Raw genomic sequence first — 26,411 nt, 5'->3', positions numbered from 1 at the left:
GTAAACTGATGCAAGTGCAGCAGGACAGGCTTACTGCTAGTATCATATATGCAAGGTTAGGTCTCAGTTGAAGTCTGAAGCTCAAAACGTGATGTTGGCTGTAGGTTATAATACGATTTTGCCAGATTGTCTAAATAGTTTGGAGCAAACAAATAATGAAGTGATCTGCACGTCTACAAGCGCCCGTCAAGGTGCTCTTCAGTACTTCTTTGCCAGAAGTAATAGTACTTATTTTTAAAATTAAAATAAGTAGTACTTATTTTATGTGCCACACTTCTTGCTTAAAAGCACAAAAACACTCTTTAAAAAAAGAAATTAATTGGAAGAGGAAAATATTTGCTGCAATAGAAATTAGGGATGAGCCAGTGCAGAGGTGGCACACTAATATCACCAAACTGTACAAGAAAATTCCCTAGACACATACACCCTAAATAGTAAGCAACCTTCTTCCCCCACTCTGCCACCACTTGAGGTGTGAATATGAGACTGATTGAGCCAACTTTATAGTCCTAACATCTAGAAGGATGTCTGAAGCCAGACCACAAACACAAGTTTTTGGTGTTTTTAAAAGGCTGAACAAATTCCTTTGATTTCACCCTAACCAAGCTGAACATGCTGAATTCTCCCTAAACATAGCTCCAAAAGCTACTAAAGCAGAAGTTTAATGGAATTCTCTCTGAACTAAATGATCCAGCATTACAATATAGCAATATAGCTCAAAATCACACAAAACAGAAGTGGCAGGGAAATGATGAAAAGGATTTAAGCACAGAAGAGAATTTGACTAAAAAAGCCCACACCAAAAGATTGAGTTTGTTGAAAATAACTTTGTTAGAGAGCAGCAGTTAGAGGAAGAGACAGACAATGTGAAAAGCGATTGATGACAGGACAGGGCTTTAGGAGAGCTGTATCGAAAGCAAACAGTGACTTTGCTGTCATGGTTCCTTGTGTAGATATTATACATTTCCTACTTTGACACTTCACAGCTCTGAACTACAGCATATTTCTACTGTTGTTTGCTAAACAAGCATGGCTGTGCTTTGGCTTTTGGATTGAAGAGAAACACCTTTTCACTTTCTGGTGCTCTTATCCTATTACGTGGGATATGAGCAATGCATAGTCATGCAGGCCTATGCCCAAGCGAGTCATCCATCCAAAAGGCATATTGCTCTATGAGAAACAAGCTTTCTGTTCTGATTGGAATTATATTTTGAGTCATGTGGTGGATGCCTGGGTAACGATTCCACCCCAGGCCACATGTGCTTCATCTGTTCAGGGGTTAGAAGGAAAACTCTAGTCAGCTAAGAGGGAAGACTGAAAAATACAGCCATGCCTACACTCACCAACCTCACCTGTCCACCCACACAGCTAACTGTATCAGGAAAGGAGATGAGTAATATTTGCTCCCTCCTGCAAATTTGTTTAACTTATTGCGTGATTCATAGAAAGAGAAACATGGAATAAATTTTAAGGTCAAATGAAAAACAAAAAAATTCTTTCAGTTGGTATACAGTCTTAGATATAAAATAGACCCGAGCTGTTAGCCACATTCTTCTCTTTTCTTTAAAGATTTTTTCACTCCCTGAACCCTTCACGTAATTTAACAGGTCTGCTTGGCGCTCCTGCAGCACCATTTTTGAAACTATAACCATTCAAGAGAAGCATACATTCTTCATTCACAATTAAGAGTTCTCCATGAACACAACTTAAATGCTACAATAAAACTCTTTTTCTCTTGTAATGCTGCAATGGAAAAGAATCACATATACATCTTTGAAAAAACAGTGCCAGGCCAAAATCTTTTGGCTCTGCTGTTCCTCACATGTACCCCTCAAAGGGAAAAATAAAAACAAATATTGTCCCTTAAAAAATTTGAATGTGAAGAAATCAGTACTGAAGAACACTTTTCCCATTCTTTATGCGGAACAAGACACAGAGTGGTGACAGTGTTATACTCCTAGACTCTACAAGTTACAAAAGGAGGGCTTGATAAACGATGTCTTATTGAAATTTTAAGATACTTTAAATAAGCATCACCTGAAAGGAGTGGTTAATATGAGGTTAATATTTACTAAACAACAACAACAACACAACCAATACAATAAACCTAAGTAAACCACCACGGCAATTGTGAAACTGCTTTGCCATGAGCACTAAGATATTGATGTATTTTCTATCAGTGTCATATTAATTAATGTCATATTCCTTAGTTTCCATGTAAAAAATGGATCAGTTTCTTGAAACATGCTGCTATATGGAAACAGAAGAATCTGGATATAAGATTAAAATAAGTAGAAGTTGTCTCATGTTTTATTTACCTAACCTATTTTTGTAGGCCTGAGTCCAGGACAGGATACTTACCCAGGAGAGGTGCTCATATAAATATTTGCTTACTGGTAGGCATGTACTGCAGTACTTACCTGAATTAAGACGTTATTAAGATTGAGGTGCTATGTTATATTCTTCACTTCCATGAAGATGATGAACTTGCCAGAACAAACATATATATAAATGAAGTTTTTAAAAAGTTCCTACTATTTTGTAGCTTACATTCAGTTTTCATGTCTGGCAGACCAACATCTAATCTCAAGCACTTGAAAAAGGACCTTCTGTAATACCTTCTGTAATAAAATAAGAGCATGTAGCCTCCACTAACATCAATGCTCAAGACACTGTATGGTTTAGGTTGCTTTAAAAAAAAAAAAAAAAAAAAAAGATTTAACCTCTCTAAACTTAGATTTAGAAGCCTAAATTTAGTCATTAAAATTAGAAAACTTACCTATGTGCTGTAAAAGAACAGGAATCTGACATCATGCTCTAAATCACTTCCTCTTAAATAATACTGTACGTTAATGTTGACTCACCTTAGACATTAAATTAGGTGATCAACAAACAGCCTTTTCATCAAAAATTACTTTGCACAACGGGAAAAGCCAGCTGTTACTAAACAACCTAAAAAATAAACGTACTTTTTACTTTGCATTCTTTTTTTTTTTTTAAGCACTTTAATACTTTCAAAAAGATAGTAAAAGGGCAAAGTACAGAGTTACTCTTATCTTTTATATGAAAAATTCCTTATGTCGTTTATTATACATATATGAACACAGGTGTTGCATCAAGTAAGTGGCATGCTCCAGTGTGTTCAATGTCTGGCAAGTTGTAATGTCCACTTATAGCAAACACTGAATAGAAATTGTGGAGTCCAAGTCCTTCAGAAATGTAAAATTACATAAGAGGGAAGTACATTCTTGCATCTCATTCTGTCTCCTGAAATACAGCCCATCCTCCTGTTTCACTTGACATCAGAAAGACTTAAGTAGATGTGAGGCATAATTTCCTCAGATTGAATGTAAGTTTCTGTTTAATTGCCTAATTACCTCTGTAATTAAAAGACATTTTTATTGTCCTCCCTATCAACTTGAGCTTGTACAGAATTGACACAATTCTAATACTCAAAGAAACCATTTTTGGTTCAACAGTTTTGATTTGTAAGAATAATTGTGCTGCTCTGCACAGTTCTCATGAGACCTCAAATGTAGCATTGAGTCAAGTTTTCAGCACCATGCTGTAAGAGCAGTCAAGACAAATTTCTGAGAGCAGAAGAAGCACTAGCATGAGAATAGGATGAGAGAACTAGTTTTGTTTATTCTGGAGGAGACTACAGAGAGGAAAGAGGAGCAGAGACATGATGACAGCCTTCAAATATATAAGAAGCAGCTAGAGAGATGATGGTGATCAATGTTTTCCATATGCACATAGAGCAGCTCAGGGAGAATTTTGCTTAATTTCCAGGAAAATTTTCTCTAAATATCTATTCATAATAGTTGTGGAGCACTGGAAGGGTTACCTAGAGAGGCTGTAGAATGTTTTTTATGGGGAATTTTTATGAACTGTCAGACCAACTCCCTGGGTCATGATCTAGGTATGTTGGTACTGATTTCAAGCAACAGACAGCTTTTTGTTGTTGTTTATATTGTAAAATGTGAGACACATTCTGTGCCATATCACACGAACTGCAGAGATTACCTCAGGTCTAATTGCCATATTCCCAGTTCAAAGAGTAAAAGGGCAAAAAGTTCTAAAAGTTTCAAAAAGGAATACTGTCTTACTTAGATCTTACTGTTCCAGTGAGCTTCTTTTTGGAGAGAGAAAAATCAGCTGGAATGGGATTAGCAAAGGCCTGGCCGAGCAAACTCACTAGCCGAAGTAATTACACCAGAAAAAGAAAATGAAACTGTTAAGGTTGCTTCCCCATGAGCAACATCTCCTAACATCTTATGAGGGAGATCACCAGGGAAAAACAGAGCATTAGAACAGGGGGTCCCAAACTCCTGAAGATATTGGCCTACATACAATTATTATTTGATAATCCATCTGTTGCTATGTGGTATTACAAATATTACCAGGAGGATTTTAATCCTCCCCAAAAGAATAGAAGGGGTTCATACTTGCATCTTTTAGCAGTGTCGTGCTCAGGCTATAGCCTTGCCTTTAAAGCAATTTTAATTTCACCTACTAATATCAGTGGCATAACATTCACAAGGGTCCCAAGATAACATAGTCACTCTGAATTTGAAAAACAGACCACAACACTCCTAAAACAATGTAAGACATTTCAATTAAATTCTCTGCTGGTACTTCAGTGGAGAAGTGAGACCTAGTTGCTGTGCAAAAATTGCAGTACCAAAGCATTTCCAAGCCCTTGTTAGTGGGGGTCCTCTCTCAGCAAGTAGCTTAGCTTAAGTTCTTCTTCAGAAGAAATAAAACTCTAGTAGTATATCAAGCTGTGATAAACTTAGCCACAGTGACAAAGCTTTTCCTGTATCTTATGGTCAGCTTATGTCTTTGGATGTGAATACTGATTATTGTAATTCTTTTTTACTTTTAGTATGGACTATATCCTTCCCTTACTTTACATTTGGTGGCTATTTAACATTTCTGTTGTAAATATCAGAATTACTATAATTCAAGAACAGAAGGAAGTAGATCTGTAAAGCCATATTTCAATGAAATTCAAAACATGACAATATTTCTTTATATAATCCTTTAGTTTATTTCCTTAAAAAAATATATCTCTATGTAAACATCCAGGAACTGCTCTACAGACCATCAGAAACCGCTTCACAAGAAATCATGTTTCACCCGTAAATAAATTTACAACGTATGTACTATTCACTGAAGGAGAAATTAAATTATCATCAGAAAAGCCGGTAATACATTAGTTAGCAAAAAACCTCATGGAATAGTATAAAAGGTGACTGCATTTGTCCCCAAAGCTATCTGTGGAACTTTTTGCCTAATCATACTAATTACATGTGCAGTGAAAAATACATTATTTTAATTTGAATGAGTTCTTCTTGTGACATCATGAGAAATGAAATACAGGACCACCTATTTACTTTTCTTCTTTGCTACTGTAATGTCAATTTGCAACTTGGGGAAATAAGCAGAAACTGAAGTAGATACCACCCACCGTCTGATAAAAGTAGATATTCCGGTTCCTGAACACAATTGTAATATGGGAAATAAAAGAACAGCTATTAATTTCATAGGAACTTTTATGAAAGTGTCAAAGCAATTAGCAAGCATTATTAGTTTCACAACAGCCCTATGAGACAGTTCAGTTACAACATTATTTGAATGGAAAGACTTCTATATTACAGCAACTAGGCCAACATGCAGATTCTGTATTGTATAAAAGAAAATATTTTTTACAGGTAACCTACTTTCAGTTGCCTCTTTTCCACTGTTGCCCCTTCCTCCCCACTCCTGTCTTTTTTTTTTTTTTTTTTGTAATAAACAATCACCTACAGAAAGTTCATGTACTTCTGCATGGAGTTCTTACAGTTAACACAAAGCCATACAAGTGGTTAGGCATTTGGATCAAAGAATATGGACTACACTGAAACAAATTCTGCATGAAGTAGCAGCCTTTCTAACTTCCCTGGACCACAGCAGGTGCTAAATGCCACACTGCAGCAGAATTAGCACCTTTTCCTTCTTCCCACCTGGCCTCAGCACAGGGTCACTGCAGTGGAGAGGGAAACCATCTGAGGTTACAGGAGAGGTATGCAGTCAGGAAACCCAGCACCAGCAGAGGATTCCTCTGGTTCTGGAATACAAAGAGAACATGAGTCAGACTAAGAAGACCTGTCTAGCTCACCTTGATCACATAAGCACAGGCCATCTCACAGCTTGTTAAGTCCCACTCTACACAGCTAGTGAATGGATTAAACTTAGTCTTAGAATATCCTGAAAAAACTGTAAAGAAGGCTCTCTGTCATGCACTAGACAAAATTCATCAAACCTTGCATAAGAGAATGTATACATGTAAGCAGGTCTGAAGCAAAATTACAGGGGCACATTTTATGAACTGTGTATTTGAAACTTGTCCTCAGTCAAACACATTAACTATGGGGGATATATTCAAGTTTTCACAGCCACTGAGCTTACTAGCACAAAAGCAAAGACTTTGTATAAAGGGAGCAATAAATCTTACTTACTCTTAATTTGTTTTCAAATGATATAATTTTCTTTATTTTGATGGAGAGGTAAAAAATATCATGGTTTATACAGTGTATCTTACAGTAAGATGCTACAAGCTGTCCTCACATGTCAGATATTCATTATACAAATACCATACAGGCAACTTTTCAGTCATAGTAGTTCAAGTACTTCATATACTGACAGTTCCAAGCCACATTGCTTTTGTTATAATGGGCTTTTCTGAAGAGTTCTGCAGGAACTTTGATTCCCCGCTGAAGAAGAGGAGCTGGAAGACGAGCAGGTAAAAGCATCATCTCCAAGATTAGGCCAAAGGTCTGGTGGGCCATTTCTGGTTTCATTGGTTGTCAGCATCTCTGGTTCTTTAGCAGAGAATGTAAACCTGCTGCTGACCACACTGTTCTTGCTCAACCACCAAGGCACCATACCTCCTAGAACAGCACCACATATCAGTGCACAGCAAAGTCCTTGTAAATCTACTATATCCCATGGCAGCTCTCACAGAGTCTACAGATTTACAGCCCAGATCCTCTCAGATCAATTTCATTACCATATTTTCACCTCACTTTAAGTATTAAGCAACAGGCACAGCCACAGCACTGCACTGCCTGTACATTCAGTATTAGGAGCTCTCTGTTTCAAATGCTGATTTGGATGGGTGCCATACACCCCCTGGAAGCATCTGCATTTGAATTTAAAGGGGTGGGTGAGTGACAGCAAAACTAGCTGCTTCATCTGACAAGGTTTTGGCAGATCATTGGCTGTCATCAAACCTATTGCATTCTTGCTCCCTGCCAAAAATTCCACCTACATTCCTGATGGCAATTATTCCTTTGTAGATGCTAATAAATAAAAGCAGCATGCACATTTTACAGACTTAAAAAGAATATCCCAATCAGTATATCAATTCCATATATAAACTCACATGCACACACAATCTCTTCTTCCCCTATCCACATGCCATTGTGCACCCACACCCAAACTCGTGCTTAAAAAAATAGCAAACAGCAGTAAGATGATCATCCAACTGCATACAAGTTAGATTTTTTCATGAATCATTATCTGTTTTTCCATAAGTCATCTAGTGCAAAAAATATTGCTTTATGAATGCAGAAGGCAGCCTACATTCTGGATAACAAGGCACATTCATTGCATGCTTGAACCTTTCAGAGGTTCAGACATTTCACACACTCCCTCTAACCATGATTTTTCTGTGATATCCAAAAAAATCCAGGACACGACAGTATGACATAGCCACACTTTGGGCAAATACATGAACGGTTTCCATAGAAGGCAAAATGGATAAAATAGGGCCACCACAAGACTTCTACAGTACTTCTGAATCAACAAATTGAACATTGCTTTCATGTTTGCATAATTATGGGTTTTCTGTTTTATATCAATTATAGAAGACAAGGCATTAAAACAGTACAAAGAAACATGCTAAATAAATCTGTTTGAGTCCCTATTAACATCTACTATGTGGAAAATTTAGTTATGTCAAAATCAAACCCATTTATGGATTTACATTAATTTCAAAACCAAAAATTTAAGGTCTGTAATAGAGTCCCATCACACCAGCCACCAGAAAGCCATCTTATTTGTGGGGTTGTCTTACCTTTTATACAGCTTCTGTATAGGTAGAAAAGTCAGGAAAAACTCCTAAGTATTCCCAAGACAGATGAGTACAGCAATCATAACACTGCATTTTAATTTTGTCTTTAATGCTACATACACAGACAAAACTAGATTTAGAGTCAAAACACAGTGAGTTGAATGATGCAAAAGCATTTAACTCATCCTTAAAAGCAGCAGTGTATGTTTTCCTGCATTGCAGACTGATATTCTAAGAGGAAGTTACAGCCCTCCACTCCATAAAAAAAAAAAATTAAATATGGGAATTTTCCAACCACTTTCATGGTACTCATGGATTACTCTGATACAGAGCACTCTGTATCTTCCCATAAAACTTCCAGGGCAAGTTTCACAGACTGTAAAATGCTCCAAAAGCTTAGCTTTGAATTAGCACATTGTAGAAGGTACTTTTCTTCAGCCTAACTGGATCACAGTAGGTTTTACTCTTCTCCTCAGGCTGATATGCAGTCTAATATCAACAGGAAAGAGCAGCCAGCAGCTCCAGAGTTTAGGTAAAGCAGGCCTGAACCAAACAGCACTCTTCATTATCAGCCAAACAGGGAACATATGTTATAGTGTTGCCTTTGTCTGAGCATGGAAGGGCCTTTCCTCTTTCTACTTGGGGCTCCCTCTGTTGCATACAGCAGCATCATTCACTGTACTTACCCTGGCATTTTTAATAGAGTTCCACTACACCAGTCATTTAAAAAAACAACTTTTTTGTAGAGGTCATTTTAGTTTTCATACTACTTCTGTACAGGCAGAAAGGTCAGGCAAAAAGCTTGAAGTATTCCCAACACAGGTGACTACAGCAATCAGAAACAGCTGCTCCCCTGCATTGCCTCTGACCCTCTGTCACTGCAGCACCTGAATACATGAGCACAACTTTTGCTTTATGTTTTGTTGTTGGGCTTTTTTGTTTTGTTTTGTTTTGTCAATGCAAGTGCAGGGGTGGAGAGGACAAAGAGGACAAATGTGATCTTTGCGTAACGTCTTAACTGTGGCATTATCTTATGTTAGTTTCCGGAAGAGGTCTTCAAGTTTTATGCCAAAAAAATAGTTTTTAGAATTCATCTGAGCTGGACAAGGAGCATTTGTTTCCATTTTATTTTCTTTCAGCCTGTGAGAGGATCGCTGTCCCAGCCCATTCTGAACCATAGCATGTCCACAAGGAGAGCAGGGATCAACAACAGACCCTTATTCCTTTTTTTTTTTCCCATTTACAAGATTCTCCACTGACTTTCCCTTGCAGCTGAGTAGTTAGGTCAAAAATCTGTCTGTGTCTGTTTCCTCTATCCTATCAACATTCCATCAACCGATTTACAAAACAATGGTGCACACACACTTAACAGCATGAGCGTAATGTCGATGCTAAATATCTGAATGCTCTGAAATATCCTAGCACTAGTACCTGATACAGCTCACATTTCACTGGCAAGATTTTGCTACCAGAGAAAGCAATTGGATAATTTCAGGGGCATCACAATTGTCATCACAAAACCATTCTTCAAAGGCTTTTTTCTATCACGGATGTTGAAATGAAGTTTATCTAAAGAAAGTGTAATAAATTCCCATTGTTGAAAACTCCAAGTTCATAGAGTGGTTGTGCGTGGATCCCATCTCTAGGACATATCTAGGAAGGGTCTGACCTAGGTGCTGCCTTCTTTTAGACTAAAAGGGCTAAAGCATCTGCTTTTCTTTGCTCCAGTCTTCAAACCATGGTAGACAGACTCTGAGAAGGGCTTTTCCCACTGGCAAACTGACACTCATGGTCAGAAGGTGGACCATGCTGACAACAAGGATGCATTACTACCCTAGTAGCAGTGGGATGCAGGCTTTGCAGCCTGATGGGCAGAACACACCTGTAGGAGGAAGAAAACTGTTTCCTGAAATTATCCTATGATAATTTTCTTTTTGCTCAATGGCTGTTCAATGTAAAATGCATTAAAAACCTAGCAGCAAAAGCATGAAAACATATGGAGTGAAGATGTTCAGGCAAACTGACAAATACAGTCCTGCCTCCTTGGGAAGTTTTACAGACATCTTAGAAACTTCTTGGACTTAAGTATCCCCTCAACTTTCATTGTCCCCTCTTTCCTGCTAGACAGCTTTTGGGAATATCACTATTCAGAATACTCTGTTTCATAAGGTTTTGAATATCCCCTGAGTTCCACTTATTTCAGGAATTGTCAAATTATCATGGTCATAGATATAATCCTAGTGTTTACAGAAAACCAAAACTTTTTACTGGAATATCTTACCACTCTGAAGGGAGTTGAGTTATGGCTGCTGTTTCATCTGTACTCTCCATTCAGAATCCCACAACAACATGACTATGTTTTTAAACTCCTGATAGTTCTGAGTTGTAAAAGTTTTCTATTTTCTCCCTTGCTGGTTAAGTGGAAAGATAAAAATAAAACAAAGGCAAAGAAAAACATTAAAGTAATATTTCAGGAAAGTGATTTCTTTCAAAGTATTTTTAATTTTTACATGACTCAAAATAACTTCACATACAGTAACCACTCAAACCAACTGACTCATCTTCATGTCCGCATCCTTTCTTTAAAAACAGAATACTCTTCTCTCTTTTTTAATGTTAAAAACACAGCATTTTGCTGGAACAGATGCCTTTTTTGAACAAAGTGCCATATTTCTGTAATATTTAAAATATTGTTTCAATTTAACCAAGATGTGACTAATAATCACAGCAGAGAAAAAGGTACCATGCTTGTGTTTTTGTCCAGTGCTAGTGATGTTATTGTGAAACGTCCTGGTAAGTGGTAATGACAAGCATCTGAACAGTATTTCTGCTTTCTTAGTTATTATCTTTGGTCAAAGGAGCTGACCTTTTTTCCTTTTCTACTTTTTTTTTTTTTTTTTTCCAGCAGCAGCACATCTGTCTCTGAAAGGTTTTAAGTGTCTATGTAACTAACACAAGAACTTTGAAGAGTGTTATTTGCTTTGGCTCAGCTAAAGACTTGGGTTTCTAGCTGCTTGTTTAACCCTCCTGAAATTGCAAAAATAGAATGGGAATCTCAGGATGTTTCGCTGTCTTTTTGTCACCTCCCTGTATCCAGTCTGAAATTTCACAAGAGCCTTCTTTATAGTAAACTAGCATCTCTGTTAATGGAGCTACTTCTTAGCTGTAGACTTACACTGGTCAACTACGTCAGTGCAAGAACCCTAGTACTGATACAGGCTACACGTGAAATCAAATCTTTCTCCAAAGTGCCTGTGGCTTCTAATAGTTGTGTATTTTTTCATAACAATAAACAGATGAAGTTCTTGAAAGAGGTCAACACACAAATCATATACATCCAACGAAATAATTTTCTTATCAGATGTTTATTTTTGTCATTAACAGAAGTATCCACAAAAAGTCTTAAATCACCAGGTGAGTCACCGGCAGGGAGTCATATCAACATAGGAAAAGCAGGGTTTCTCCTTGTTTGGAGAAATTACCTAATCATTTTTGCTAGAAGGGTCTGGAGAAAGATCTTCCTAGAGGGCAGGAAAGCCCCAGGATGATGAAGAAAGGAAAGTACATCTTGTGTCATCAGAGCAGGCAGCCACTGAAGTGTGTTCTGTGAAATGACACAAAGGGGTTTCTCTGTACTACAACATGCTGTTGGTATGAGCGGTGATTAACACTGTCTCACAGACAGGAAGCAAGAATCACTCCGCCCTTTAAAGCACGCAGATTATTTTAAGTGTATTGGGTCCTCCTTCCTGTTTACCTCTAGAGCAGCAGGAGTAGTCACAGAAGACAGCTACTACCCTTATTATGCTGATTTTTTCCCTTAGTTCAAGTAGTAAGAGAATTCCTAGATTTTGCTAAAGGCTTTTTGTTAGTGCTATAAATGGCAGTTTTGGGTACACAAACAAGGAATGATTTCCATGCCTGGTTTACCATATTTGGACACTGCTTTAAAATCTGTGGGATTTAATTTCAGTTGAGAAATTGCAAAGATTGTTGCTTAGGGAGACACATGTGCCAGCCCTGGCTCTACTGAAGTCATCATGACTCCTCTGAGCAGACCTCATTTCTAGACTTAAAAGCATAATTCAAGACCTGGGCTCTGATTTCCATTTGGCACTGGCAAAATGAAATGCTTTCTGATCTTATTTCTCTTGTTACCCTAAAATCAGGGAAAGCATTTATCCTCAAAGAAGTCTCTTCATAGTTTGAGTAGCAGCAGACTTCATTTTAGAAATTTTCAGTTCTAAAGGGAGAAGGAGGAGGTTTGCCATCCAAAAGTTGAAGATGGAGTTAGACAAATTAAGACTGGAAATATGAACAAAAATGTATGAAGGGCAAGTGAACACCTGAGCAACTGATCCTTCACCATTTTCTGTTTTTAAATGTGGATCAGACATCTTTCTATCATGGTTGTTTCCAAGCTCCTAGGCTGACAGGTGTCACTCAGAAGCAAGAAACTGTTATTTCTGGTAGTAGTATTCATCAGTGCAGTTATATATTTGGGATGTAGAAATTGAACTACAACAACAACAAAAACAAACAAGAACAACAATGTAACACACAAATAGTGGAAAATTTAGCTGAATGTCCTCAGGAGACAATGTTTCTACCTGGAATGGGACACTCAAGGTAAGCCATAGTTCTCAAAAGGTTTTTTCAAGGATAAAGTCTAAAATGTGAACTCTGAAATTCATTGAGAAAGTCTATCAGCAGGGTATTGAGCAAGTCTTACTCAGTATCAAGTCAGAATTAACTCCTATTGAGGTGGATGCTAAATTTGCTCAGTAAGAACTGACTAAGATGCAGGATATGCTCTCAGGTCTCTCTCCAGCAGCACCCACTACAGTTTATGGCAATTTGGCTGTACACTGTAGAATTCAATTTCCTCTTCTTTCCGTGGGTGATAGGTGACTCTGTGGAGTCGAGGCTGAGATGTCATCCCTAGCTACAGAGTCTGGCAATGAGGCTTCTGAAATCTATTAATTGGCTAGCACTATCTCTAGGCTTTAAAAATTTGTCAGGGAATAGGCAATGGGATTGTGCCAGAACTTCTACTATCTCCAGCCGACACCAGTAAAAAGCTAATTTCGATATTTCTAACTTCTGTCTTGTCCAGAGGTCACAGTGGAAAAAGACTAAAAACTTCATTATCCATTCAAATTTTAAAAATCTGAGCATATAGCAAGATCTGTCTTTCAGTCAGGCCAAAATCTTTTCACTGACTGCCATGACCTTGATATTATCAGGATCAAAAGCCACTAAGTGGCTCAATCTCAACATATTCCAGAAATAAATTGAGGGTCTGTTTTTCAGAAGGAAACAAGCCCTCAGAGTAACAGGGGAAAAACAAAAGGGGGAGGGGGGGGGGGGGGAGGGAAATTACCCCATTTCGTTTTGTTAGCTCTTTATATTTTTAACATAAATATTAATTTGATGTTACATCAGCAGAGTGTTTAGAAAAGCCTCCCACATAATTGTTTGAGCAAGATTTCCTTTTGGTTTTCACAGGAGACAGTATTCTGAAGCCAAGAACTCAGAGATAGCCTAAAGTTGTATTTCCTCTATCTAAGTGAATATATCTGTGTATTAGCTTCCAAAAGTGGCAACTAGCACTCTGAATTTCCCACTTTTCATGTAATACAAAACAAATATATATTAGTGGTTTTAATTCCTATGCTTTCTAATATCCTCAATAAAAGAATAAATAAATAAAATTGCCTTATATTTTCCTCAAAGAAAAAAGAAAGGAAGCTTTGGTCTGAGATCAAGAAGAACATGTTCAAAGTTCAACATCTTAAATATAGGGTTATATGATGATTTAACTTGCAGAACAAAAAGTACTGTAACTTTTCATTTCAGAGATGTATTGTACTTCTCCCTCTAGCAAGGAAGTAATCACAAAATTTCTTTTTTTCACCAGAATGCAGTCTGTCTTCATTTTTTATTTTTTTTTTATGATAGACAAAGTGCTGTCATACTGACAACAGAACAAAATTTAACATTCAGTAACAAGGAACACAAAAGAGTAAATATTACAATGATGAAAGATTTTTTTCCTTCTCTCCCTTCACAGTTGTGTTGCTGGAAAAAGATCACACCTTGTCTAGGACACAGACCTTAGCTCCTTTCAAGTAATAGAAAACTTTTCTAAAACAATTGTTCTAGGCTCCAAAAGAACGCAAACTGTGAATGCTTCCCACTCAGTTAGCACCCCCCAGTACTCTCACCTCCTGATATGGATCAAATGCAAAAATGATATTTGCTAATTAGGTTCCAATTCTAATATAGGATAAGAACAAATACTTCCATGGATGGGGAATTTTATTCTGCAAACTGCTGGAAAAAAGAGCTGTCCTAATGAAACAGCATAGTTCTACCAGGGCACTGAGTGCCCAAAGGGACACATGTGAATGACAGTGTGCAGCCACTGCGGGAAGCCATCACAGAGGAGGGCTGGGGGGACACGCAGCCTTCAGCTCTGGCCTTTTGTAGAAGAAACACTCTCACACGTGTTTGAATACTGCATCGTTTCAGCAGAGAAGGAAAGGCTTCCAAGCTGCACAATTATGCCATTGTAGTCACACGATGCAGGCCAAATTAGACAGAGTAGCACTGTTTTCCTGAATCCAGTTTTATAAGGTACATTCTAGCAGAGCTCCATTACGCTGCTACGCAGAAGTGTCTGGCATTGTTTCCATCACAAACAAATCTTTATGTCCTTAATTCATATTGGACGGAAACTTGGCTTCCAAGGCCTAAACCTAAGAATTACATTTGTTTGTTTAAACAAATTTGAGGGAAAACATACTTGGCCATCTTTGAGTTATATGATGACAAGATGATTTAGATTTCCCATAAAAGATATAATTCTTTTTCCCTACTCACGCCAAACAATGATGCTTTCTTATAGCTGGACAGTTGCTGGCTAAAAGAACAAACCTATCAAGAAAAGCCAACTCACAGCTATATTGATTAGGGTGGCAGATGCTGAGCACCTCACAGGATGTGATTCTTTACTAAAGACAAAAGATTATCTCCTACATTTATAAGACTTATATTTCTCTCATGCTGCTTTGTGTAACACTAAATTGAAACTGATGTATTTTGACTGTATTATGTACTGCTGGAATGATTTTATCTTCTCTAGACAGCACATATTTACAAACAGCTACTATAATAAGCCATCCTCGAGAGGAAACATCCTAAGAATGATAAAATTGGAATATACAACAAATGCAACCAAATCTCCATTTTCTACTTCCTCACAGCAAATTATCCTTTATCCTTATCCAACATACTATCAGAAGAAAATGATACATCTTGCAGCCAACATACACACACGTAAAAATCAGATATTTGAGTTAATTCCTTAAAATGATATGTCTAATTTCATTATTCTTGTATTTTTGTAGAATAATTGAAAAATATATGTATATTACTCCAGGAAGCAACTTATCCTGGAGAGAAAATATTGTAGTCTTAATATATGGAACATTTTCCCTTTATATTGTACAAATAGTGTCACCTGGGGGCTATCTACATGACTGCATATATTAATCTAATCCAGTAATCCTGCTATAATCTGGTACTGAAGTATCACAAAGGAAAAGACTAGTAAAGCTTTCTCTAAAACAAGATTTTAAAGTATCCCTAGCAGATAGTATATTATCAATCTGTCTTCACTCCGTATTTTATTTCCTATCACATTTCATTCAGTGGTGATCTAGACTCTATGAAGCTGTATCAAAGAGAAGAATAAACAGTTACCTCATAGAAAAACTAAAAGCACACTGGATAATGTTATATATATCTCCCTTTGGAGATGTTTTAGACATTTCCTTTCTGAATATCTAAAACCCATTTATACATTTGAAATCTGCTGTGTTAAAAGACAATAGAAGTACGTGTGAATGCTTAAAATTTACAGAAATTTTAATTAATTCCATAAAGAGCTTCACATGAAAAGCCAAAGCTCTTCTAATTTACTGGAATCAAGCATATAGTATATAAACACAAGACTCCAGACTTCTTTGTAGGCCTTGGCCTTGACTGAGCATTTTCTTACTTGGGAAGATACTCATAACTCATTCTTTACAACCTGGCCAGACATACCAGCTAATTGCCTTTTCCAAATTCTCTCCTAAGATTTTATTTCCAGGGCAGAATATGCATTCTTGGCAGTCTCAGAGAAACCCAGAAATACAGAATAAACAAACCATTACATGCTTAGACACCTGCTACTCTATGGTATACAATTAACAGAGAGTCAAGTCTCAACAAATGAATTTGTTTGTTCATTGTTATGTTTAAGCAAGTGCTTGCCATTTAAAATAAAGCAGTTCCGAGCAGTTTCCATTATGGAATTATCTGTTCTTAATGTCATCATTCATTACAGCAGCAGTCAGAAGTGGATTTTCCATCTTAACTAGATCATAGTTTACTTTGTCATAGCAATTATCTATTATTCCCATGTATACTGTTTGTTTATAGGTTGAGTACTGCATTCTTCTTTCTAAACAGTGCTTCTGAAGTGGTGGTATTTGCTTAATGCAAACACAGTAATGAGTTAGCATGAAGAAATTGACTGGTAGACCCTGAAATCATCACAATTTAAAGATCTCCAAGCCAGGCATGAAATTGCTTTTGGACACAGGGAGGGAAATCAAGAAGCTGCATGGTGAGCTAAGAATCTGATACTAGCCAAGTAAGGATGTCAGAAGATGATTGCAAAAATGTACCCAAATTTTCCAAACCATCAAAGCACTAAGGGTCACCTGGACCTACAACCATGATTACAAGTATCTCTCCCAGTCCGCTGAGCTCTTCATACTTCTCTTTGACTTTGGGATACACATCCACACTCTCCCCCTTACAAAGGAAGTACCTATGCATTTGACCAGATGACTGTACAAAAGCAATCCTGGACTCAGTTTTGATTGCTTCCCAGCGTTATAACCTCGTAAAGAGCCAGGAAATACTCATCAACTCAAAATACTAAGTCTCTTCCTTGGGACCTTTTCATATTCCACTAATTTATCTGGCTGGCTTCCACTAAGAAATGCCACAGTACTTCTGCTCAGAACCAGTCTTCAGTTGTTTTCTCTGATCCTCTACCAATAACAACATCCACTTTCAGAAACTGTCCTCTTTCCCACTACTGCCCACACTTCATTTTTTCTCAAAACATTTTGTAGAGTGAGTAATTGATCATTATCTTCTTCCAAAACTCTATCATCACAATATCTGATTCCTTACTGTATTCATCAGTTATTGCTTCTTCCTAAGAAGAGAAGTTAAAATTGATACAGCTGACATCCAGTTCCCTTAAAAAGCCTTTGCGGGTTCAAGTAAATACGTAATTAAGTCTTTCAGCACTAGCTAAAGTAACTAATTGCAATTTCCTTTAGAAAAGAAATAAGGAAGATGATATCTATGTCTAAACATGACAAAGTAGAACTAGAGATGTGACATGATCAGCCCCCTGTGTCTGCAAGGAAACCAGGGGCAAAAGACTAATCCCAGTCAGAATAAAAGCATACTGAAATAAGTTCAGAAGTAGCTCACACTGATCTTGTCAATACAAGCTTGATCTAACCCTTATATCAAAAAAAAGTTTCAAAGCCAAAGCTGAACCAGTAACAGGACATCTTAATAAGAAATACACGCATGAACACAGACGTGCATACACACATACACATTTTCTTGGCTGCAACTAGCTCCCACACCTTGGTTTCAGTATTCAGCATCTCAGTTCTCTGCAAACATTTAGAAAGAAATAGAATATGTGAAGTCCCAGGCTCCAGTAAAATCCATGGCAAAATTCCCACTGACTTCAACTATCCTCATTCTTCCACTCAACTTCAGGTCAACGCACCTTTTTGTTTATTTTCTTGTTCAAATACTTTCCTCAAACAATATTAACACAGGAAAAATAACTGCTTGTCAGCAGAGCTCTACAGAAATCGGCAATTTCTGTTTGAAGGTGTTTATGCAAGCTTCCTCTTGGTTTGATTAAAGTAGATTCTAGCCACAGTATTTGGACACAGATCAAGATAGATATTTCAAATTCTGCCCACAGAACACTCATGTACAGCATTTGAATTGGGCTGAGGTCATGCTGCCTTCATTTTCATGCCTTGAGGTTTTTTACTAGCTTTAGAACTAGAAACAGCAGAGTCCAGCTGAAGCCACCTCCTTTCACCCATTTTCAGGACCAAATTATCTAATGTTGGGAGGTACTTCTATCAGTGAATGCTTACCAACACTTATCACACAGTGGCATCTGAGATGAAGCATTTATTTTCTATTTTAACCCTAAGGAAATATTATGGCAATAAAGTGTCATCATCTCTGGAAAGTGTTGTCATTTACATGATGACCACAGAGTACATCTTTGGACCAGCTCATCTGAAATTCATTATACAAACTGAAGGTTGGTGGATTGGGTTTTTCATTCTTCTCCTCTTTTTTTTTTTTTTTTTTGGTCATTTTCTAAGGGATTACAGAGTCGTAAAAGTTTTGGGCCATGTGAAATTGGACAGCAGATTTGCATAGTTCTTCTTAACTGTACAGCTGCAGCCAGAATCAAGAGAGAATAGTTTTTACAGCAATGTTGATTTGTGGATCTCTGAAAAATCAATGGATCAATCGTCATTTAATTTTGCTTCAGAAGTGTTTGCTGGAAAAGAGACAATGAGTCGCTGAAGGAAACATTTGAAGTTGCAACCAGTGAAACTAAACCTTCCTGTGAGAGCACAGAACTCAAGCTGGCATGACCAGAATGAGTCTGTGCTGCGTATATTCATAATACATATATGTATTCCGAAGGATGATCTCAAAGGTCTCCCAGATATACCAAAAAACTGCCAATACCATTTTTGATGATTTCTTGTTACTCTTATATCTTTTCCACTCTCAGTATCTACTTATTTCTGTTGTCATTGTTTCTCTCTGATCCCCTTTCCTCTCTCTCCACAGTTCTAATCAGATACGTGCTGTCCTCCCAGTGATATTGTCAGTCAGTTAATATAATCTGGAAATGATAGTAAAATGATGTTACATTGCAATATTGTCTTTGGTATTTCAAATGAGAGCACCTACAGTGGAACTAGCTCATAACCATAGAAAGATCATCCCCATCAATTTCAGTGGCAAACCCATAACATTAGTTTATTTGTGCATTCATATATTTTTGAAGGCTAGAGCAGTCTGGCAACCTGGTGAAGACTGTTGCTTGCTTGCACACTTGGTATCTGGCTAGAGAGTGTTTCTGTAGAACTGTGACTCCATACATAACGACATTCTGTTTGACACTCTCCCCCACCTAGGTTCTATTTTCCAAATCAAATTTTAAAGGGTTGGATCTGACCTTCTCACCCTGAGAAACAGAGAAAGTGCTCAAACAGGAATACCTGGCCAGTCACACTATTAAAACAAAAACAATTACTGCCTTATGTAACAAAACAAGCCACAATTTCAAAATGGTAGAGGCCGCCTATTTTGTTAGGGCCTTAATAGCATATTTTGTGGTTCCCTGAGGAATAATTCTCCTTATTCAGAGAAACACTTATTAACCTTCATAATTTATTTGTGGCTTCACTAAACACGCACATACTGTACTGCATGGCCATTAATCTTGGGAATGAACTTATTAATGATGGGTTAACCTTAAAAGGTTCAGTTTAGCTTAGATAACCACCCGGATTTCTGGATGCCTTTTTGAAATGCACCAGCTAATTGAGACTCACTACTGCAGTTTTTCCAAAGCTCTTGTTACATGGCTCATTGTTTCTAGTCAACCCTTCCAGAAAGTCCATGGTTCCCTCCCACCATGTTAGGTGAGGTGTTACCTTATATGTTTCTTAGATGACACCACAGCTAGCTTATTTGACATTCTGGGATTAAACCTTTGCTGTTAGATAGAAGATCGTAGGATAAAACAGCGTGTATTGTATTCCTAGTCTTTGCCAATATCTGCATCAAACACACATGCTGCCTCTCCCCCGTAACACTTGTTTCAATGATCTTCCTCTGACTGAGCAAACTAAGAGCAGTGGGATTACAAAAATTACCCCATCTGACTCCTATAATTTGTGCACATGACTAATCTATGCTAAAACCTCATATAGCTTTTGTTTCTTCATCTTCTTACTTTCAGTACCCTGCCCAATTATTTAATTTTTCCTGTTCCATCTTGCCTTTTTCAATGTCTTGCATTTTGATGTAGGGTGTCGTTTTTATTTCTGCCATCCTTATCACAATAGTATTCTAAACCTGCTCAAGTTTGTTTGTTTTTTTTTTAATGTCCCAGAAATATATTCTTGCTACTGAAGAGAACAAACAACCAAGCCAGTCTCTTTACTAATGCCCACTGTAGTCTGGCTTTTGAGTAATCCTCAAAAATTGTTGACTTTTACTACTACTTTCAGCTAGTTATTGCAACTGAATATGAAGGAGAACTCCCTAACCTATTCCATCATTTTCAGAAAGTGAAGGAACCCGGTGCTAATGATGCTTACTTACAGGAAGCTAATATATACTGGCATGGGATATGTGTGTAGAGCCAGTGCAAGGAACAGCTTTACTGCGGTTATGTGAGCAATTAATGCTTGAACCAGAACTAACTTTACAGAAAGCTATATTTATTTCTAGCCAAATTGTGACTGCAATGGAAGAGGCTAAAATAATTGCTCAGGAGGCTGTAGACCATGTCCAAGCAGTTCATTCATTAAGAGAGTGATCTGTAAACTGGCATAAAAGAGGCAGATAGAATAGTGGTAAATGGAGCACGTTTGATACATCTAGCAAGCATTATACCACCTCAACACCCTTTGTTACTTCAAAGTCAGTCTTTGTGAATCTGTACAGTGTATTGCAAACTCAACTGCAAAATGAAAACATGGACTGTAGACCATTACTGTGTGGAATCATGCATAAAATAAGGGTGAGACTGAAAAATCCCATATCTGTGCCTATAGCTACCACACTCAAAGCCACATGAAGATATCAGTTATTTGACTTTTATTAAAAAAAAAAAAAGGAAAAAAAGAAGTGAGCAAACAAAAACACACCAAAGCACCTGATTTTCAAGCCTTTGCTAATTAAAGAGAAAACTTTGAAAACATGGTCAGATGTAATCGATGTAACAAGCCTGACCAAATCTGCAGACAGGCTGAAAAAGAGGTGCTGAAAGATGTGAGCTGCCTGGTGCATACCAACAGGGAATTAACTACCACGACTATTCCACAAGACCTTATTAGCACCACTGTGATGAAACATATCCACTGCTAGCACATCTCATGATAGGAACAGGGGAAGAAGGAAAAGAAGATCTTGTTGGTGCTGTCTTTGTTTGGTAGGCTGACAGTGAGAGATGAGCATGGAGGTATTACTGACTGCACTGAAGACAACAGGGAAGATGCTACTCTGTCTAACTAGGGATGAAAAGGCCATTTTTACTCTTGATATGTTGAGCACAAGGCTCACCTATTCAGACAAGCCCAAAGACCCAGACAGGACCAAGCAAAAAATATTCTGCTTTTGGAAGTGAAGGGCCAATTCTGTTCAAGGCCTGAAGGATGGTGCATGCATTTCCGTGGAGGTGACACCAGTCAGTGACAATTTAGTGTGGATGAGGAAGGCAGGATAAACACATGCTGCGTAGCATCCATATGCCTCAGTTAGCTTTCACACGCATAATTATATACAAGTCCTGAAGGGAAAACACATTGATAACTCACTCACTGAAACAGTAAAACAGACAACTGCTGCCTATGGTGGGGAGGGCATTACGCTTTGCTTGCTAATGAGTTTGCCTATCTTGCAAAACAGCTCAAAGTATATTACGAAATAGAGTCAGAAAATATGAGGCTACCTAACTTGCAGAAAATGCAGGAAGGTTCCCTCATGTGCATATATGAGTCTCCTCTTACTGACAGAGTTGCAGGGGACCTTCCTCTGTGTCACACTAAACTCCAAAGCCAGGTGCCTTCAACTCACGCAGAAGCCTCTGAGAAAGTTGGCTGGGAGTGCGATGGCTCTGAACCAGATCCGAGTCCTAGAAAATCCTGTTACTTGCCAGAGGCACAAGAAAGGAGATGCAATACAGTTGGCCCAATTGTATCCATTGTTCCTGCCACGGTGTTTTAGGACCTTCTGGAACAGCATCAGACAGCTTATAGTATGCTACTGCTTGTAACAGGCTACACTAGCCAATGCCTAGAAATAAGTTTTCTTTCTCCATTATTTCTATAACAGCGTATCTATACAATAGTCTGCTGTTGCCTTAACTATGGACCTATTTGGAATATAAACCTTGCTGTTAGGTAAAAGCTCTAAGATTAAAAAAAAAAGAGTCTGGCCTGTTTTTTTTCCTCTATTTCCTTTATCACAGCCAGTCACAAAAGCATAAGTAGGAAAATACAAACATTTTCCTAGAAAAGTTCATATTTAAACATAAGTATATTTTTAATTATACTTCTAGTTATCTCTTCAGCCATTAAAAAAAAAAAAAAAATCTTTGTTCTTTTGTGCCTGGATGATGAGGGACATCATTCTCAGTAACAATTACCATTATTTTCCATTGAAAATATAGATAAAGTTATTCTGACAAGCTGTACTAAATAACATGTGTAAAGCCTGTAAATACTCATTTTATTTATATCAAGTCATCACCACCTCATTTCTAGAACACTTAAATAGATGGAACCCTAAATTATAACTCCATAAGCTCCTGTCTGTTGTTATATATACTAATCACAAAAAAAAAAGTGTTTTCTGACTGAAAACACTATGCACCATTGCAGTATGAACATTAAACCCAACAAAACAGTAATGGGTAAATGTTACAGTTTACAGAGCAAAAAATTCATACAGTTTCTGCAAAGAATATGTAACCGGAGAGGGTCAACAGTTTTTAATGGGTTTTCGCATTGGGTTGACCACAACTCAAAGTTTTGTTAATATTTACATTAAAATGCAAATCTCATCAGTGTGCATCCAATGGCAGATGTGAGGACATAAATGGCCTTCCACTGGCTTGCCCCACCAGCTGCTGGTACAGCAGTGTCATGAGCAGGGAGCGTAAGCAAACCAGGAAGACTGACGTTTCTATTTATTTACAAAGAATATCTTCCTTCCTCTGGTCTGCCTTCCTCCCTTCTTCACCCCCGCAGTCTAACCCTGCCCTGTCTGGTACGTGGGCATGGTATTTGTCTTCAGAACATAACAAATAGAAGTGAACATTCACCAACTGTGACTTATTTGACAGCTCAGCACTCTATTTCGAGTTGTTCACCACTGCAACTTGATTTCCACAAAGCCCTGTGTCATACTGTGGCACGCTGCCAGGTCATAGGCTGCTCAGTCTCTTGAAAATGGGAATTTGTTAAGTTCACCAAGATTTCCTCCTTCTCGTAATATGCTCCATATATTAAGCAGAAGAACATGCCAAATGGCATTATTGCAGGGAACAAGATTAATAGTTCAGCAAAACCGTCTCTCCATTTTCATCACAAAATTTTACTGGTCTGTTGCACATAGGGATTCACTAAGTTCCTCTCCTATGATGAATTTGGCTTTCTAATATTCTTCTCTAGAGCAGAACAAAAATCCTCCTGTATGGTTCAGGTGTCAATTACTCCAGGCCAGAGGTAACATCCTCTCTCTCTTTCTCTAACCAGATTTATTTTAGATTCCTGCTCTGATCAGCTACTTCCTGATCTCAGCTGCGCCATAGGAACTTATTATAAGCATTTTTATTTAAAGAGCTGATGTGTTTTGTAGGATTTTTCTTTCACCCTTGTAAAACTTGAAATAGATCAAGGACTACTTGAAAGTAGCCATGTAGCAATTCATAAAAAAGACAACACCAAAAAATAATGAAGAAGTATATTATGTTCCAATATATGGATTTTCCATTATGGCAAAACTTGTCTGCAAGAGCTCATTAAAAGGGCAAGTAACAGTTTATTTTGTCAAATGTCCATTCATATTTGTATCTATTTCAGGAAGAATAGAAACTTCTCAGTCCCTTGCTATAAAGGCTGAGTCATCATGAACCAAATCCCACGCTCTGGGGGCCTTCAAGTTCTGCATGGTAATTTCCTTTTTCTGTTTCTTTCTCCACATCCAATCTTCCTACCCCATTGCTTCACTCTGCAGCAAGGCTGGAACCTGCAACTTGCAGGAGCACCCCTGGATGCCTCTGTCCAAAAACAAGTGTGACATTGAATCTGTGAGGCTGGGTTAGCGGGCTAGAGGCTTTCCTTCTTACAATGACTCTACACTACTCCAAAAATTCAAATTAATCTGAAAAACCCTGATCTTTCCACATATCTCTTTTATGTCAGCACCTGTGCTAACTGCTATGCTGGGGGCATAGAGGGCATATGCGGAGCCCTATCTATATATCACATTCCTCTCATAGTCACCAGATAATACATGAAGCCAGGAACATTACCAATGGATGGACCATCACCAGACCACTTGCAGGCTGATACCCTAAGATTCATGTCATATTTGTCTGTTACCATAAAACTGAGTTTTGCAGCAAGGTTTTGCCCAAAGATTTTGAGGGTCTACAGAAAAGTGGAAGAAAGTTGTAGCTCTCTACGCTGGTCATTTGCAAATCATTTCCTAAATATATTTTGCTATTTTCTGCTGTATGATGCTATGCTCATGAATACTTGCTAGCCTGTGTAGTGGACAGTTCTTGATGGTGACTTCTATCCTTGTGCCCTCCATAAGAGAAGATTTCCTCAGATGAAGTGTGTTATGTCCCAGTCTTTGCTTCACACCTCCCACCTGTGGTATGGAGCTCTGTCCCACAGTGATGTGGTCATGAGTTTGGACTCTCCTCCTGTGTAACACAAAAATCTTCTTCTGTTGCTGTCATCTCCATCTTTGGTGGTGGAAGCAAAGCTAGGAATCTGCTCCTACCTATAACTTCATTTCACTGATATCTTTCTCAGCACCTCCTCTCTTGCATTCTGGTATTACTCAGATACAAGCAACAGAGCATTCAACCCTGACTCACTTTCTTACCTGAATCTTCCTTAGACGGAGAAGGATCAAATAAAATCTCTGTAGAATGCTACTGATATGGCCTATGGTGATTAATTCTCTCCCACAAGTACAAGTCACTGGAGATGGTACCTTCCCATAGCTACAAACCCTTCCTGGCCCCCTAGGGCAGGAAATCCTCATCCAAGTTCTGAAGAAGCAGGGCACCCCCTGCTGACCCTGTGTCCAGAAGGCAGGCAGTTTTCACATCCTTAAAAGCAACTGGAAACAAACAAACAAAAAACAAACAGATCAGTGAAGCTCCAATTTCATTATTTTAAGAATACATTTCTCCTTGCACTCTGGAGAAGAATTGCTTGTCACAGTTCAAGAGCTGCCTAGGGAAAGAAAAAAGATTACTCTTCTCTGTACTGAGGTTTCCTTCTTACTCATGGTATCTTTAGGGAATTTGTCCAATAGAACAACTGTTACGGAGAGGAAAGTTGGCTTTTACACACTGCTGTTTTGCCTTTCCACTGACGTTACCATAGCTGAAGAATAAATCTAATTTCATGTATCATTTACCACTGGGGACACTATTGGGAAGAAGAATTATTGTTGTTCTGTTCCGATCCAGCCATATTTTTCAGCTCTAAAACCTGCATAGTTTTCTTTCATCAGGTTGAGGTAGCTTTGGAGGAAGTATGTAGCATGGACATTTATACCTTGGTATATATGCAAACAGGAGGGGAGATCTTGCACTTATCTTGTGTTTGCTTTGGAGCAGTTTAGCTTGAGGACAATAAATGTGGTTCTAAATTCTGAGAGACTTCACAAATGCCAGGTCTCCAATTAACTTTAGAAATCCAGATCCATATTTCAAACTTAACACTTTCAGCTTTCTACCTGACACACTGAAGATACATGAAGAATCCTAAATTCTCTCTTCTCGCACTCAGCTTACTCCACATTTCTATTAACAGACCTTTTAGGAAATGTCTAAATAACAAGCAGAATAGGTAAGGGATGATTCCAGCCCACAGAAGAAATGTGCATATTAAAAAAAATGTCATAAATTTATAGTCCAATCTGGACAATCTTGATTATAACATATCACATTCTTCCTTTTAATATAATGCAATGTAATTCATTTAAATTCATCACATATGCCTAAAATTGAAAGAAAACAGATTCCCCTTAGGGGAGGAAATAATTCCAAACCTTCTACCTTCTCTTTGTGTTTTCAGAACTGCTGTTCTATTACACAAGATATTTCACAAGGGGAATTTCC

At 37.9% G+C, this 26,411-nt stretch overlaps 1 protein-coding gene across 3 annotated transcripts in view; it reads right to left on the bottom strand.

Annotated features, from left to right (window-relative positions):
- Positions 1-5,029: 5,029 nt before the first annotated feature.
- SUGCT (succinyl-CoA:glutarate-CoA transferase) overlaps positions 5,030-26,411 on the bottom strand; it is a 429,352-nt gene continuing 407,970 nt past the window's right edge. For all 3 annotated transcript variants that reach the window (XM_040689369.2, XM_040689382.2, XM_046936920.1), the window contains one exon: positions 5,030-6,112. In XM_040689369.2, the coding sequence (XP_040545303.1) occupies positions 6,057-6,112 (56 nt within the window). In that variant the 3' untranslated portion in view covers positions 5,030-6,056. The remainder of the gene's footprint in view (positions 6,113-26,411) is intronic.

This window comes from Gallus gallus, chromosome 2 (genome assembly GCF_016699485.2).
Source record: "Gallus gallus isolate bGalGal1 chromosome 2, bGalGal1.mat.broiler.GRCg7b, whole genome shotgun sequence".
NCBI classification, from domain to species: domain Eukaryota; kingdom Metazoa; phylum Chordata; class Aves; order Galliformes; family Phasianidae; genus Gallus; species Gallus gallus.
The sequence above is the reverse complement of the archived record's forward strand: the minus strand, read 5'-3'. Positions and strand labels throughout refer to the sequence as shown.